The sequence below is a fragment of the Polyodon spathula genome, chromosome 29 (assembly GCF_017654505.1).
Source record: "Polyodon spathula isolate WHYD16114869_AA chromosome 29, ASM1765450v1, whole genome shotgun sequence".
Classification (NCBI taxonomy): Eukaryota; Metazoa; Chordata; class Actinopteri; order Acipenseriformes; family Polyodontidae; genus Polyodon; species Polyodon spathula.
In genome coordinates, this window is record NC_054562.1 from 254,165 (window position 1) to 270,164 (window position 16,000).

At 40.0% G+C, this 16,000-nt stretch overlaps 2 protein-coding genes across 2 annotated transcripts; one reads left to right on the forward strand and one right to left on the reverse strand.

Moving 5' to 3' along the window:
• Window positions 1–478: 478 nt before the first annotated feature.
• Window positions 479–5,526, reverse strand: LOC121302256 (zinc finger protein 2 homolog). The gene is made up of 3 exons (XM_041232098.1): window positions 5,434–5,526; window positions 3,952–4,212; window positions 479–3,279 (listed from the first exon to the last, which is right to left on the reverse strand). The coding sequence occupies exons 2-3, from the start codon at window positions 4,157–4,159 to the stop codon at window positions 1,928–1,930; spliced, it is 1,560 nt and encodes a 519-aa protein (XP_041088032.1). The 5' UTR covers window positions 4,160–4,212; window positions 5,434–5,526; the 3' UTR covers window positions 479–1,927.
• Window positions 5,527–8,550: 3,024 nt separating this feature from the next.
• Window positions 8,551–13,751, forward strand: LOC121302257 (E3 ubiquitin-protein ligase TRIM39-like). The gene is made up of 5 exons (XM_041232099.1): window positions 8,551–8,702; window positions 11,960–12,058; window positions 12,379–12,477; window positions 12,811–12,837; window positions 13,108–13,751. Exons 3-5 carry the CDS (start codon window positions 12,456–12,458, stop codon window positions 13,599–13,601), a joined length of 543 nt encoding a protein of 180 aa, XP_041088033.1. The 5' UTR covers window positions 8,551–8,702; window positions 11,960–12,058; window positions 12,379–12,455; the 3' UTR covers window positions 13,602–13,751.
• Window positions 13,752–16,000: the final 2,249 nt, after the last annotated feature.

Below are 16,000 nucleotides of genomic sequence, written 5' to 3' on the forward strand. Positions count from 1 at the left end.
TACTGGAAAAAAAAAGACATTTATTTGATTTGTTAAAAGTAAAAAGTGATCTAACTGTAAAAGTCTTAAATCTGACAGCTAAATATGAAGAAAGAAATTAATGAAATAAAAGTGTATTTCCAAGGTCTTGGAAAAAATAGAGAAAGACATCAAACCCCCACCTGGTTGTGCTCGGTTTGTAATTTTTTGATTCTAGAGTCATTTTTACAGCGTCATTGTCTTTCTCATCGTGTTTCTTTGCTTATTTAGGGACCATATTGTTATTATTATTATTTCCAATAAGCCTATTTTTTTGTTTAACTATGCATCAGCTGCAGAGTCACTTCCAACAACATCTCACAACAAAGACGGAGCACAAGGAGGTTCAGTGACTTGCTTAGGGTCACACACACACACACACACACACACACAGCAAGTCAGTGGCTGAGCTGGGATTTGAACTGGGGACCTCCTTGTTACAAGCCCTTCTCTTTAACCACTGGACAACGCAGCCTGCTTATATATATATTTTTTACACATTTATTGAATACGACATCATTTTTCAATATACTTTGAATTCAAATATCGAAGGTTTGGTATCAGACATCTTTCCAAAGACCCAAGCCTCAATACAAAACTACTATCAGTCAAAATCAATCCAGCTTTCAGCTAACAACCCTTCTCGCCCCAATGATTATGACCTCTTTAGGTCCCATGTTTCTTTGCATCTTTCACAGGGTTCAAAGGGAACACAAGATGCGATCCACACAGCGTATGAGAACTAGAACCAAGTTTAATCAGGTTAGGTATTGTACAGAAAAAAAACTGCCTGAGCTGACATTTCTAGGCAAATGTACATGGCATATTTATTACAATAAATTTTATATATAATCTCCCCTCCCCACCTCCAGTGTCTTACAGTCAGTAGCGACCTCACATTGCCACAGCGTTTTCTCATCTTGGTTACAATCTCACAAATTCACATACAGTGTATTACACAAACATCGTCATCACTCGATATCAATCGGGAATAATTCCACGACTCCTTCCCGACGTGCCTTGCCAGACGCGAGGCAGGGTCTCCCATCTTCAATGTCTTTTCCCCCGTTCGTTTGCCTCGGTGTCTTGGATTTGACCAAGCAAAGGAAAAAACTGGGAAGCGAAACTCAAAATTAAAAGCTGAAGAGCCATGACACTACTTTGGTATCATTCGATTCAGCACAGTGAATGACAATGCAACGCTGGTACTGCACACAAGAAGGGGGCTTCCAAAAATGATCCTGAAACTAATTAAGGTGAGCTAAGTGCTTCTCAAACTAGGTTAAACTGGGGACCCACAGGATTGATCTAGAGGTATCCCAGTTACAGTTTTTAATGAATTTTACAACCTTTAGTGTTTACGTGTTTTAACGCTAAGCATTACTAATGAACAGCTACATCAATCAATTGTGAGTCAATCAGTCATATCTAACAACCAATCAATTTACAGCAGTGATGGCTAGCCAATCACGGTCCGGAGGGGCATTCCATTCCATTCCAGGTTTGTTCTACAGGTAAAACAAGATCATGAAATAGTTAAGGGTCTAGGTGGATGGAGGCTTATTTAATTGGTTCAGATAAACGATTTTGAAAAGGGTGTTTGGAAGAAAGACCAGGAGTGGAAGAGGGACAGCGTTGGCAAGCCTCGTGTTAAGAGTCCTCAAAAAAGCTCCTCCAACAGCCCAGCCCAGCCCAGCTGCCCCGACTCTTGACATCTCCTACTGCCAAGCTGCTCCTCAAACGAATGCACACAAGAAATGCCTCTTCCCTCTTGGAAATATTAAGCTGGCAAATATTTCAGCCGACACCTTCACCAGTATAACAATCACCAGAAATCACTAGAAAGCTACCTTTTAGAATTTAGAATTTTATTTTAAATAGACCCAGTTTTGTTAATGAAAAACCGAAATCACTCCCCGCTGTGAATCCGTTGGTGGTCTTTAAGGTGGTCCACCCGGCTGAACTTCTTGCTGCAGACGGAGCAGTGGTAAGGAGTCTCCCCGGTGTGGATTCGCTGGTGCCGCCTTAAAGCCCCCGACTCCTTGAAGCCCTTCCCGCAGTCCTCACAGCGGTAGGGTGTCTCTCCCGTGTGAACCCGCCTGTGCTTCTTCAAAGTCCCCGCGCCCTTAAAGCTCTTCCCGCAGTCCAGGCAGCTGTAGGGGGCTTCTCCCGTGTGGATCCTCTGGTGCTCCTTCAGGGAACACATCCACTTGAAGCTCTTGCCGCATTCCGAGCAGTGGAACGGAGTCTCTCCCGTGTGGACCTGCTGGTGCGTTCGGAGCTGCCTGATTTGCCGGAAGCTTTTCCCACAGTCGGCGCAGGTGTAAGGGGTCTCGCCGGTGTGGATTCGCTGATGGGTCTTCAGGTTCCCCAGCTGGCTGAAGCTTTTCCTGCACTGAGTGCAGTGGTACGGGGTCTCCCCGGTATGGATTCGCTGGTGTTCTTTCAAGTGGCCCAGTTGGCGAAATTTCTTTTCGCATTCGGTGCAGTGGTAAGGCGACTCCCCCGTGTGAATCCTCCGGTGTCTCTTCAGAGCACCTGAGTCCTTGAAATTTTTCCCGCATTCGGTGCAGTGGTAAGGAGACTCCCCCGTGTGAATTCTCAGGTGTCTCTTGAGCGTTCCCGAGCCGTTGAAGCGCTTCCCGCATTCCGTGCAGAAGTATGGCGGGAGAAATCCGGCCAGGGTTTTAAGCGAACCCAGACGGTCGAAATTGTCTCCTCCGCAACCAAAGCCGTACAAAGCCTCCCCGGAATGGATAATCTCCTTGGTTTTAAGGTTCAGACTTTGTCTGGATTCAGTGTAGTCATACGGAGTCGTCACTGTTTCCTCGTTGTTATTTTTTTCCTTCTCGATTACCGAGCTTTTGTCATCCGTTGCGTCGGTATCCCGATCAGAACTCTCTCTCATTCCCGCGCCGCGCTTGGTCTCCGCTGCACTACAAGTTCCCCGTTCGACGGCGGTTTCATCATTTGCATCACGATTGTCGCATTCAGTCCAGCGGTCCCGAGCGCGATGCATATGCGAGGCTTGGGCATCGCCGGCGGGTTCAGAGGTCGTAGGAACGTCGGCGGGTGGAATTTCGCGCTCTCTGCCGCTTGGTAGCGGGAGGCTCGTGGTGCGAACAGAACGAGTTTTGAGTATCTTTACAATCTCCTCCAGGTGAGTCTTCTTCATGCGCTTGGCGAGGTCTCGCTGGCGACCACAACAACTTCCGCAGTGAGGGCAGGACCTGCCGAATCCGGGGTCACATTCTTCATCATCTAGAGAGCAAGAGAGAGGGAGAGGGACAGAGAGAGAGAGAGAGAGAGAGAGAGAGAGAGAGAGAGAGAGAGAGAGAACATTTTTAGTTGATGATCAAGGACTGTGTGTGTGTGTGTGTGTGTGTGTGTGTGTGTGTGTGTATATATATATACACACACACATATATACACACACACACACACATATACATGCACACAAACATCCTACCACAGTAAAGTACCAATGTATTAAAACACACCCATTGCTTCTGTAGTTTTCACTTGCTATGCGTATGATATCAAATCACTGGAACTGAAAACGGTGAGTTTAATGAGACACACCTAAGCTTGTTACCTGCACACACTGTGGCTAATCAACCTCATAGTAAGACCTGGAATGGGAGTCTTATTCCCAAGGCCTTGTTTACACTTTCCACATACCTTATGGGTGCCACACTACAGCTAACATATTCAATTGCACATCGCGTTGTAGTTTTCCCAATATACTTACAAGAAGAACTGACATTTCGAAATCGAACATGAAACACTACTGTACTCGTAGACTTTTATGCAATATCATTTTGCATTATTATTTTCTGATTACGTGATGTTAAATAAAAGATCTTTAATTAATTATGTCTGAATCCTAAAATTCCAGGCAATGCTAAACTTTCGGGAAGTTGTAACACTTACATGATGTAGCAGAAGTCTGGTTGATTTCAGATGAGTCTCCTGCAGATACTTCCCCTTTCCCGGTCTCCGATTCGTTCCCAGCCTCTCGCACAGGGTTGAAATCTCTGTCCTCATCGTTAAGGGCACTGGACTGGGTTTGGTAGACGCATTCCCCTTTGCTGTGGGCAGCCTGCAGACCAGGCAGCTGTTCTTTTAGGACAGGATTCATCTTCGCTTGCAAAGATTTTCCACAGCTGCAGCATCCGGTATCCGCTGCTTGCTCTGTGGAGAAAATGTTGACGGGATTGAAGATCTGTGACGACTTGGCTTCTTCCAAAGGCACGTCTTTTCAGGGATGTTCTGGGTGAGCTCCCGTCAGAATGAATTTACAAAAAGGGGACAGGGGTTTGTAAAATGAGAATTGTGCCTGCAAGCGATTCAACATTAACTATGGAAGTTGTTTTACTTTGAATGGAATTGGCGCATTTTGCAGATATTAACTCGATAGGGGTATTCTTCAGCTGGAAATATATAGAGTGCTATTTGGATGTTTTGTTACTGCAGTTATATGTGTGTGTGTGTGTGACAGTGAGTGAGTGAGTGTGAGAGAGAGTGTGAGACAGTGTGTGTGTGTGCGTGTGCGTGTGCGTGTGCGTGTGAGAGTGTGTGTCTGCGTGTGTGTAACAGAGAGTGTGAGAGTGTGTTCCCCGGTTATCAGAATAAAGCGTACTGTGTGAATAGACAGTGATCTCCAAGATACACTTTGCATTAAAAAAAAAGGGTTGACAGAGATTGATCAAACCAACCCCTTATCATCTACAGCTCTGGCTAAAGGTTTTGCATCAGCTAGAATTTTAGCAGATCATTAAAGATAATTAAACTATATGAACATCATTTTCATATTTTATTTAACATCATCGTGCAATCAAAGAAAATACAAAATGATTTCGCATAAAAGTCTATACTGGAAGCCTTAACAGTAGTACAGTCGTATTTCAAGTTAAATACCACGTTTTTAAAAAGCGTGTCTTTTCCTGTTAAGTGTATGGAAAACTACAAAGCGCTGGCGTGTAATTCAACATGTTAACGTAACATTATTCAGCAGCTTTGATTCGACTTTATGAAGCACAATGTGTTCAGCCTAGAGAGGGAGCTGCAAAGCTTTTGGCCAGAGCTGTACAGCTCCAGTGCCTTTCGTTGCCCATTATTATTTTCAAAACAAGGTATTTAACCGCGCTGTCGCACTGCTGTCTAATAAAAGTGTAAAATAATTACTATTAAATAACTATCACTTATTTTGTATTATTACAATTACTAATTATATACATTGTGATATTTATTTTACCACAGGTGATTGAGAATAACAATAATAATAATAATAACAATAACAATACTTCGAAAATGTTACATGTGATTCAGTGGGGGCAGAAGATTGTGCTCCGTTTGGTTTGATAACGAGCTGTCTGAGAGAGGCGTCTTCAGTTCATTTTTCCCCAGCCCTACCTCTATTGTTTGTTTCCCGGACGGCCAGGTTCAATGCTCGCTGCTCGCCTGGCCGCGTCAAGCCCTTTGCTTTGTCCAATCTCTCTCTCTCTCTCTATGTCTGATCACTGTGCGCAACTCAGCGTTGGTGCCACAGGCGCATATAAACCATCTGGTATGAACTGCATTGAAAACATTCTGCGTCCGACCGACCAGCAATCGTATTGCAAACTGCCTCTGGGAAGAGAGTCAATTACAAGGAGAAAAGAGGTCTAGCGTATCCAAGCTTTCTATTCTCACTCTAACAGCGACATTCTGCAACACAGAAGTCGCTTGGCAGTGACCCGTTCAAGCTACATAAATTGACAGGGTTATTAAGCGAATCACCAAGCAAGTCCAACGCTGTGTTTTTTTTCTCCCTTCCGTTCTGAGCAGGTGACGTTTCCAATCTGGTTAAAAACCGAGGGAGAAGTACGGTAGTTATGCAACTGTCTCCATTTTGGCTCCAAGAAGCACGGAAACGGCGCGGTTCAACACGGAGCACGCCGAGCCGTCATGGCAGACCACTGGATACAGTTTCATACTCCCTTTGTACCATCAGACTGGACAAGCTGGAGAAGGCTATCGATATGCTCCATGTCTGTGACACAGTAAAGACAGACCGGTACTATACAGGTATTGACGGAGATTAGCAACATGTTTGGATGTAGCGAGAGAGTGACCGAGACCACCCTTTTTCATAGTTTCCTGGTGTCCCGACATGTTCCCCCCCCCCTCAAAAAAAAGTCCTGTTTTCCAACAGAACCTGATAACACCCCTTCCTTGCTTAACTAAGTAAACACGCAACAAGCATATTCACAAATTATCCATTTAATCTAAAACGGTTTACAGAGACTAGGGGGGTGAACTCTGCAGAGTTTCTTCCAATAGGACCTTGTTTGTTTGGCGTCTCATGCGAAGGACGGAGCACAAGGAGGTTCAGTGACTCGCTCAGGGTCTCTCACACACACACAGTGAGTCAGGGGCTGCTGCAGAGTCTCTTCCAATAGGACCTCGTTTGTTTGGCGTCTCATCCGAAGGAAGGGTTCCAGATTACTATGATTCCTACCTGTATAGGTTATTACACTGAATTAAACGCATGCAATATTATAGAAATGAAGGGTGCGAATATAATAAGGTTATAATACCTAAACGTGTACAGAATTGGAAAGCGTAGATGCAGCGGTAGGTTAATAATAATAATAATAATAATAATAATAGTTTAAATCTATGTGACCCGGTTCTGAGTTTTGCTCCTCTACAATTCTTATTAAAAATTTGAAATACATTTCCTTATGCAACAGTGAGTGAAACATTGTGTTTCGCCACCGCACGTCATTAACCCATTAGCTACCAAAACACTCTTTTCTTTTATTCTTCTTCTTCTTCTTCTTCTTCTTCTTCTTCTTCTTATTATTATTATTATTATTATTATTATTATTATTATTATTATTATTATTTTACAGAGTTGATTTGATAACAGACGCGCTGCGGGGAGCAGAGGGTGGGTGTGGACGGTGCAACCCGCTATTCACTTATTTACTACAAGAAATACTAAAGTGAAAATTGTGGTAATAAAGCAAACTTCTTCTATTTATTATTTCTGGAAATGGCTGCACCTATCTGGAGACATTTATAAACAAAAAAACAAACAAACTATATATAGGCAGAGCCTCATTTTCTCTGTCAGTATTGCAACAGCATCTCACTGGTAAAGACACTCCAAAATGAGGAGCTCCCAGGCAAACACAAAGTTTTATCACAGCTCCTGGACTAAAAGAGCAGGAAAGAGTCAAACCTTTTGCAATTAAAAACTTTCAATCAATTTAAGACTGTTAGTTTGAAATTGCATCGTGTCAATATGACCCAAAACATAACAGAATTCTAAACATAACAGGAGGGGTTTAGTGTTAGCAATAGCGACATCTACGGATGTTTATGGTATGACACCACATTTGCTAGTAATACCATGGCAATGACACAGCATTGCTTCTATTTTAGTACCATACATACTAATTAAGGGCATTTAACCTCAATACCTGCAGTACCAAGGAGGCTTGAGAATGGAGTGAGGCACACAGAGTCACAGTCATTATTGAAGCAGGTTTCATTAGACATTATAAAGCACAATTAATTCTGTTGGTTGATGGAAAACGTTTGACCAGAGCTGTACAGTATGACCATTTTCATATAAAGTAAATGTGCTTCACAATTGCAAGCGATGAGCAGTGAAATGTACCTGTGATACCCTGTATATCTTACTGATAATCACATTCCTCTACTGGAGATAATTGCACACAAGCTTTAAGAACACAGGGGGCGCTGCAATTAACAAGACTCTACTGTAATATGAATCGATGTGCTTTGTATGTCTGATTTGTATTTCAGTGCTACTTGCATGAATTCTCTCTTAATAAATTCAGTAGATATTTAACATGTCACCAGTGTGTGAGTTTACACTTACAAAAAGAGGAACTCATGCCCTCATACTGACACAAACATGTTCAGCACGGTTTCTGGTATAACACGCCAATCTACTGGGTGCAGTTACCAGGGCAAGTGTACAACAATGACCGTCACCCTAATGAATGAACTAATTGTGTTTCATAAAGCCGAATGAAACCAGCGGAATAATGTTACGTTAACATATTTAATTACATGCCGTTTTGTCGCTTACCGTGGCAATAACTGAAAACCTTTGACATTTTCAAAATCTAAGATGAAGCTTTTATGCGAGATCATTGTGTAGTTTCTTTGATTACATGCTGATCTAAATGAGTTCATCCAGTTTATTTATTTATTTATTTATTTATTTATTTATTATATCTCAACAATTCTAAGCGATGCAGAGCTTTTTGATCACAGCTGTAGTTCATAATGATCAGCTTTTCCATGTTACTGGTTCATCTAATTTTAAATTTACAGCTGGAAAGGCTTGCTAATTCTGCAGAAGACCACAAATACTTGTCGAAACCACAATAGCGCTTGTTGCAGTGCCGGCTGCAATATACATGTCAGCTTTAAACCACTTCCCGAGGTGGTGTTGAAACATCTTAAAACCAAGGCAGCCCTGATCGGTCACGTTGTGTGGCAGTGAAAGTTAGCATCCTCTTAAGAACATATTCGGCTCTTCTTCTCCATTAGAGCACTAGCCATGGAGGTGGAAGACATTTACACTGGACTGCAGAAACCTGACTAGGATATCTATTCTGTCATCCCACCAGGGAAGAAACAGCCTGGAAAACACACAGGTAAATAACCAGCCTGGACTTTCTCATAGGTACAAATCTAAAAGTTTTTACATGATTGGCATAGCTATTTATTATTATTATTATTATTAATAAACTATATAGGGGAGACCAGGGACAGTTGTAACATTTCTTACAGTTCTTTCCATTATGTGTAGATGATTTGAGCTAGTTTGACCAGACTTTGATACAAACTTATGTCCTCTAGCAACCCCCATAGAGATCCTGTTTTAAGAGCTGATATAGGATACATAATTAATATAAGGGGTCTGATGTTATAACGTTACCTCATGGTCATGGTCAGTCGTATTGAGTGGCGGGGTCAGATGTAATGTACTGTGAAGTGTAATTAAACAACAACACATTTAATTTAACTCAAGAATTTAATGTTTTATTGAGTAAGATCAATTTTCACATGAAGCAAATGTGTTTTGTTTTTATTTAACTCGAAAAATAAAAATGTTCACAGAAAGGCATTTTTTTTTTGTTGACCAACAAAAAAATTGTAACATCCCTAAAATTGTTGGCTTTAACAAGCAAGCGTATGTCACTCTGAGCCACAATTGTGATAGATGAACGTTTTGTTTCCTTCAATGCAAGATTCGTGTTCAGTTAATGGTGTATGGGGTCAATTGTAACATGTGACACAGGGAGCCATTACTAAACCTCCTGTTCCAGCAAGAAACAACAAAACTAAGAGCAATCAACTGTGTCAATTATAAGTTGCATCATGAAGTCGAATGAAACATATTGAATTGCGCTCTGCATTATAGCTTTCATATTTCTAACGACAAGAAAATGAGAAATGGGATATTTCGAAAATCTAACACACGACAAACATAAAAACATAAGAAAGTTTACAAACAAGAGGAGGCCATTCCGCCCATCTTGCTCGTTTTGGTTGTTAGTAGCTTATTGATCTCAGAATCTCATCAAGCAGCTTCTTGAAGGATCCCAGGGTGTTGGCTTCAACAACATTACTGGGGAGTTGATTCCAGACCCTCATGATTCTCTGTGTAAAAAAGTGCCTCCTATTTTCTGTTCTGAATGCCCCTTTGTCTAATCTCCATTTGCGACCCCTGGTCCTTGTTTCTTTATTCAGGTCGAAAAAGTCCCTTGGGTCGACATTGTCAATACCTTTTAGGATTTTGAATAGTTTAATCAGATCGCCGCGTAGTCTTCTTTGTTCAAGACTGAATAGATTCAATTATTTTAGCCTGTCTGCATATGACATGCCTTTTAAACCCTAATAATTCTGGTCACTCTTCTTTGCACTCTTTCTAGAGCAGCAATATCCTTTTTGTAGCGAGGTGACCAGAACTGAACACAATATTCAAGATGAGGTCTTACTAATGCATTGTAGTTTTAACATTACTTCCCTTGATTTAAATTCAACACTTTTCACAATGTATCAAATGTTTCATTTATTTGAGTACTATTGGGAGGATCTCATCCAGCCCAGGGGATTTGTTTATTTTAAGAGCTCCTAGTCCCTTTAACACTTCTGCCTTGGTTATGCTAAAGTTGTTTAAAACTGGATAGGAACTGGTTGACATGTGGGGCATGTTGTCCGTATCCTCCTTTGTAAAAACTTGTGAAAAGTAATCATTTAATATATTTGCTATGTTTTTTTCATCTATGATTTTGCCATTTGTATCTCTTAGACATTTAACCTCCTCTTTGAATGTTCTCTTCCTGTTGTAATATTGGCAAAACATTTTGGAATTGGTTTTAGGCCCCTTAGCAATGTTCATTTCTATTTCTCTCTTGGTCTTTCTAACTTCCTTTTTGACTTGCGTTTGCAGTTCCATGTACTCTTTCTGTGTACTTTGTTTTTGGTCCCTTTTTAATGCTCTGTAAAGTGCCTTTTTCGCTGAATTTTTTTTAAATTGTTCTATTAAACCATTTTGGCTATTTAGTTTTACATTTAGATTTGTCTACTTTAGAGATGCACCTCTAGTACTGCTGTACTGCTGTTGCTGCTTCTGATAGATTGGCCAGATCTGCAAACTCACAGAACAAGCTGACAGTTTGATATCTGCTGACATGTAATATTTTGCTGACAACTTGCAGAAAATTTGCAGAACCAATGTGTAAATATAGTGTGCAGCTTGTCTAATTTCCTGTTTTGTTTTCGCTTTGGTTAATGTGGTGAAATGCGTTCATTTTTCGTGGAAACAAGCGCCTTACCAGGAATGAGCGACATGCTTGAGGCGAATGTGACTTTTATAGGATTATTTATAGTCATTATGAAAACAGTTCACCAAAACGCTGCGTCTCTACTTACTGTAGTTATGAAAACCCTTGACCAAAACATAGTCTGAGCATGGGGTGCCATATGTAAATATGCCATGTGTAAAGCGTTAATATTTTTTTTCCAGATTTAACTTAAATCTTGTATTTTTTCCCCAGATTTATAAATGTTGTGAAAATATATATTTTTAAACGTGTACATTCCGATATAATTTAAAAATCTAGTTACAAGACTTAACATTTAGCTAAATATTTAACTAAACCTTAAATCTTTCAATAAGATTTAACGTTTATCTAAATATTTAACTAAATCTTAACTCTCTTAACAAGATTTAACATTTAGCTAAATATTAAACTAAATCTTAAATCTCTTAATAAGATTTAACATTTAGCTAAATATTAAACTAAATCTTAAATCTCTTAACAAGATTTAACATTTAGCTATATTTTTAACTGGCCAGCTAAATCTGGAGGCTGTATGCAAATTAGTGCCGCAAAGGTATCTGCTAAATAATAATAATAATAATAATAATAATAAAATAATAATAATAATAATAATAATAATTAAGGCAACTAAGGCTTGAGGTTAAGAAAAATAAATCATACATGATTTAATTTATCCAAATCTGTCTAACAGATATTACAGAAATCCCACATGCTTCAACATATTTCTTTCCATTAACGTACCTGACCTTCTTTTATTTCCAAAAATGTATGCTAACATATCCTTGGTTATTTCATAGATATACAGATGAGCTTGTTGGTGGGTACCAGTTATTTTATTGATTTACCACTCAGTAGATTAGATTAACCCCAATGGATCCTAACTTATCTGTTTGGGCTGTCTTGCGAACAACCACTCGCGCTGCAGAAAATCAGCTTTTACCAGATCTGCATTGCTTCAGTGAGAATGATCTAGTCTTTATACACGCAGTATCATTTTAAAACAGACAAGTAACTCTTTGATAATCACATTCAGTCATCTGTCAAGACCTTTGTATTCCTAGTAAAAACGACTCTGAAGAAAGCCAGTCCCTGAAAGTGGGCTGCTGTGGGTTTTGCTGTGCTGTGGATCCTCTCACTGTCCATCACCCTGGTTGTGATCTGTGAGTACTGAACCCTTATGAGAAAGAGGAGACTTTGCAGTAACTAGAAATACGGGTCAAAACATATAAAAGAAATGAGCGACTGCTTTCCTGTAATTTTGTCCTACAGCCACAATATAGTGGGTATAAAAATCAGAACTGTTTATGGTAGAGCAGCTTCTATGGTCAAATATTTTGCACCACACAACAGAATTAACCAATGTTCTTATAGTTTTTGTTTTTAATGATGTCTCAATCCTAAAATTCTAGGTGATGCAAAACCTCTGGCCAGTGCTGTGTGATAAAAAAAGAAGCTGTTTGGTTTTAATCTTGTTTCTCAGGTCACAGGAATGCAGTGTATGCCAGCCTCTTTCAAAAGTATTCTGAACTGCCATATCACCTGAAGAACTATATAGACATGACTGAAAACTCCACAGCTGGTACATAATCATATCTTACATGAATTAGTGCTGCATAACAAACATCCCTGTGCGAGAAGCTGCTTGTATGAACATTTTTCTGTTTCCACTGCTGTCACAAAATGAATCACTTACATCTCAAAAGGTAAATAATGCAGGTTAGATCTACAGCTGTGACCAAACGTTTACATGCAATACTGCATTGAACACAGCTGTATGGAACAGTATTCATTAACACAGTGTATTGTATAGATCTCTCATTGAGCAGATTTGAAATGTATTCATTAACATATATTGTATAGATCTCTCATTGAGCAGAGCTATATGGAAATCTTCTTTCTTTCTCTGTTCTAGTGTGGAAGTGGATCCTCGGTGCTGCAGGTACTGTTCTCTTTTTTTGACTAAACCAAATAACTTGAATGGCATAAAATACTCTCTCTTATTATTCACATGAAACTCTGTCTCTGTCTCTATTATATAAATCTCTGCTACAATAAAGCACCAGCCAGTGTCTGGAAATGAGGCTTTGAGCAGGGTGTGAAAATCAATCAGGACACAACGTAAAGCTGTTTTAACATTAAATCACCAGGGCTAGTGGGAGGGTTGATATTTCTTAGGGATCATGATTATTGTCTCCTCTCTTCTCCACAGTTGATGTGACTCTGGACCCTGATACAGCAAACCCTTATCTCATCCTGTCTGAGGACAGGAAACAAGTGAGCGTTGGAGACACGCGACAGGATCTCCCTGACAATCCAGAGAGATTTGATCATGTTGTCAGTGTCCTGGGCAGGCAGGGCTTCACCTCAGGGAGGCACTACTGGCAGGTGGAGGTGGGGGAGAAAGCTCAGTGGTACGTAGGAGTAGCCAGAGACTCCATCAACAGGAAGGGGGTGATTAATCTGAATCCTAATAACGGTTACTGGACTGTGTGGCTGAAGGATGGAAAGTTCAAGGCTCTTATTGACACCTCTGTCCCCCTGAGTGTGAAGCCCCGAAAGGTGGGGGTGTATCTGGATTACGAGGAAGGGCAGGTCTCCTTTAACAATGTGGAGACCAGATCTCACATCTACACTTTCACTGAGACCTCTATCCATACTTCTGCCCTTCTACTAATGTTGTTGGTAAAAACGCAGCCCCGCTGATCATCCTCCTTGTCAGTGATAGAGATTGAATAAAGTGGTGTATCTGTATGACAGCCTATACCAGCACTGATAATGGTAGGGGAGTCAAACTCCAGTCCTCGAGGGGCGCAGGGTCTTCTGGTTTTCATTCCAACTTGAGCTCTCAATTAACAATATTTGTTCATTTGGGCATATTTCATATTTTTCTAATGTTTTTTACAGTTGATGATTTAAAAAAAATGCACTTGATTCAAGGTATGCAACCTATGAAACATTTTGAGACCTGGAGAGAAGTGTTACATGTGTCCAATTAATCAAATCATTTTTAGACCAATTAAGTAATTGAGAGCTCGGGTGGAACGAAAACCAGATGACACCGCGATCCTCCCAGAGCTGAGTTTGACACCCATGGGTTAGGGATTACTCAGTAAGCTAAAATTAAATATGTTAACTTCAGGCTTTTTTTTCTGCAATATTAACACCAGAATAATAATGAATGCTGTCCCCTTTGTATCATATGACAGTGGTTCTCCACCCTAGTCCTGGGGAAACACTGCCCTGGTGGTTTTTATTCCAACCAAGTGCTCAATTACATAATTTAACCCTTAATTGAACTAATAGCTTAATTTGACTTTTAATAAATAGAGTAGCTTATAAAAAGTTTAAGAATTTAAGTTTATTATACAATTTTATACCTAAAGTGAAATCTCTGTCTGTTTAAAACAATTAAAAAGATCAGATTAGGCAAAATATTAGCTCAATTATGGGTTCAATTATGTAATTGAGTGCTTGGTTGGAACAAAATCCAGCAGGGCAGTGTTTCCCCGGGACCAGGGTTGAGAAACACTGTATTATTGGGTTATTTTTGGTTAACAAAGCTACAATTATGCCACTTCTTTTTTTTTTTTTCCCTATTTAGTTGTTTTTATTGATTTAGTAAAAGCTCAACGATGTGAGTGCGTGGATTATCAAGGAATAGTTGTTTTGCTTGTTTATCTGTCGGCTCTCTTTTGACATTTTCACTTTGGCAATTTATTAAAATCCTGTGGCAGGGTGGGAGCCGTGCCACTTTAAACAGTGTGTGTGTGTGTGTGTGTGTGTGTGTGTGTGTGTGTGAATGAAAGGTTGGCAGGGATGGGGTTAAATCTATCCCTGAAACAATCGCATGTGTGCCCATTCCCTAATGGGGTAATTGAGTGCCAATTGGGGAACTATCCTAACCCTAACTCTCTCCAGTCTCTGAGTCTCATTCCTGATGCTATCCTAACCTTACCCTCTCCAGTCTCCGAGTCTCATTCCTGACGCTATCCTAACCCTATCCAGTCTCCGAGTCTCATGCTATCCTAACCCTATCATCTCCAGTCTCTGAGTCTTATTCTTGACGGTATTCTGTCAAAGTTCCACACACAAACACACATCACTACAAAATCGAAATACTTTCTACCAAACTTGCATTCAACATTACTCTTTCATTATTTAAGTTTTTAAAAAATAACGTTTTTTTGTTTTTTTTTCAAAACTTCTTAGTCATCACCTAATTACATTATTTTTTCACAGGGCTGTGGAGACACTGGGAGTATAAATCTTACCTGTTGTTTACTTCAGAATGGGCAGTTTGGTACGAAACACACAGGTTAAACATACCAAAGCAAGCATATCGTTTCATTTCAAAAACACCATATCTAGTCACCCGCGAGTCCTTCCCGCCCAACGATTCAGTTGAATCCCCGGGCTCGCTTCCCGCGCTCATGAAACCTCAGCGCGCCTCGAATCAGTCCTGCGCGCGATTTGCAGAGTGCCTAATAATAATAATAATAATAATAATAATAATTAATTTGACGGCACAGGGGAATCCCCTGGATTTCGCCACAATCTATTTTAGGTGCAATCCTTCGATATCCAGGAACAGGCTGTGATGTAATAGAGTGGAATTCCCCACAAATGCGCCCGTAAAATCCAGCGTGTTTTTCATAAAGTCAAATCAAAATGGAAGAAAACTGTTTTGTTTAAACGTTGTTTTTAAAAAAATACAAACACGTTCTCGTTTCAAAGCGGCCTGTTACCCTTGTGTTTATTTATTGTATTTATTTTCGAAGCGATTTGGTCGTATTAGCAGCTCTTGACAGATGATTTTTTTAAATGTATTTTTTAATTGCATTTTTTTTTTTTTTTTTTTCAAACACACCTTCAGTGATAATTGTTTTACAAAACGTTTTTAGATTTATGATAAAAAAAAATAAAAAAATGTTATGCCAACAATATACACAAACATATACCAGAACAGTCCACAAGATGTCAGAAAGTTGTCAAAAGAAAATAAATAAATAAATTGAACAAATGCGAGCTGGCTTGAATTGACATGCAAATGCGATTGTCGCAAAGAAGTCACATAAGGGCGAATACAGGGGGTCCGAACAAAT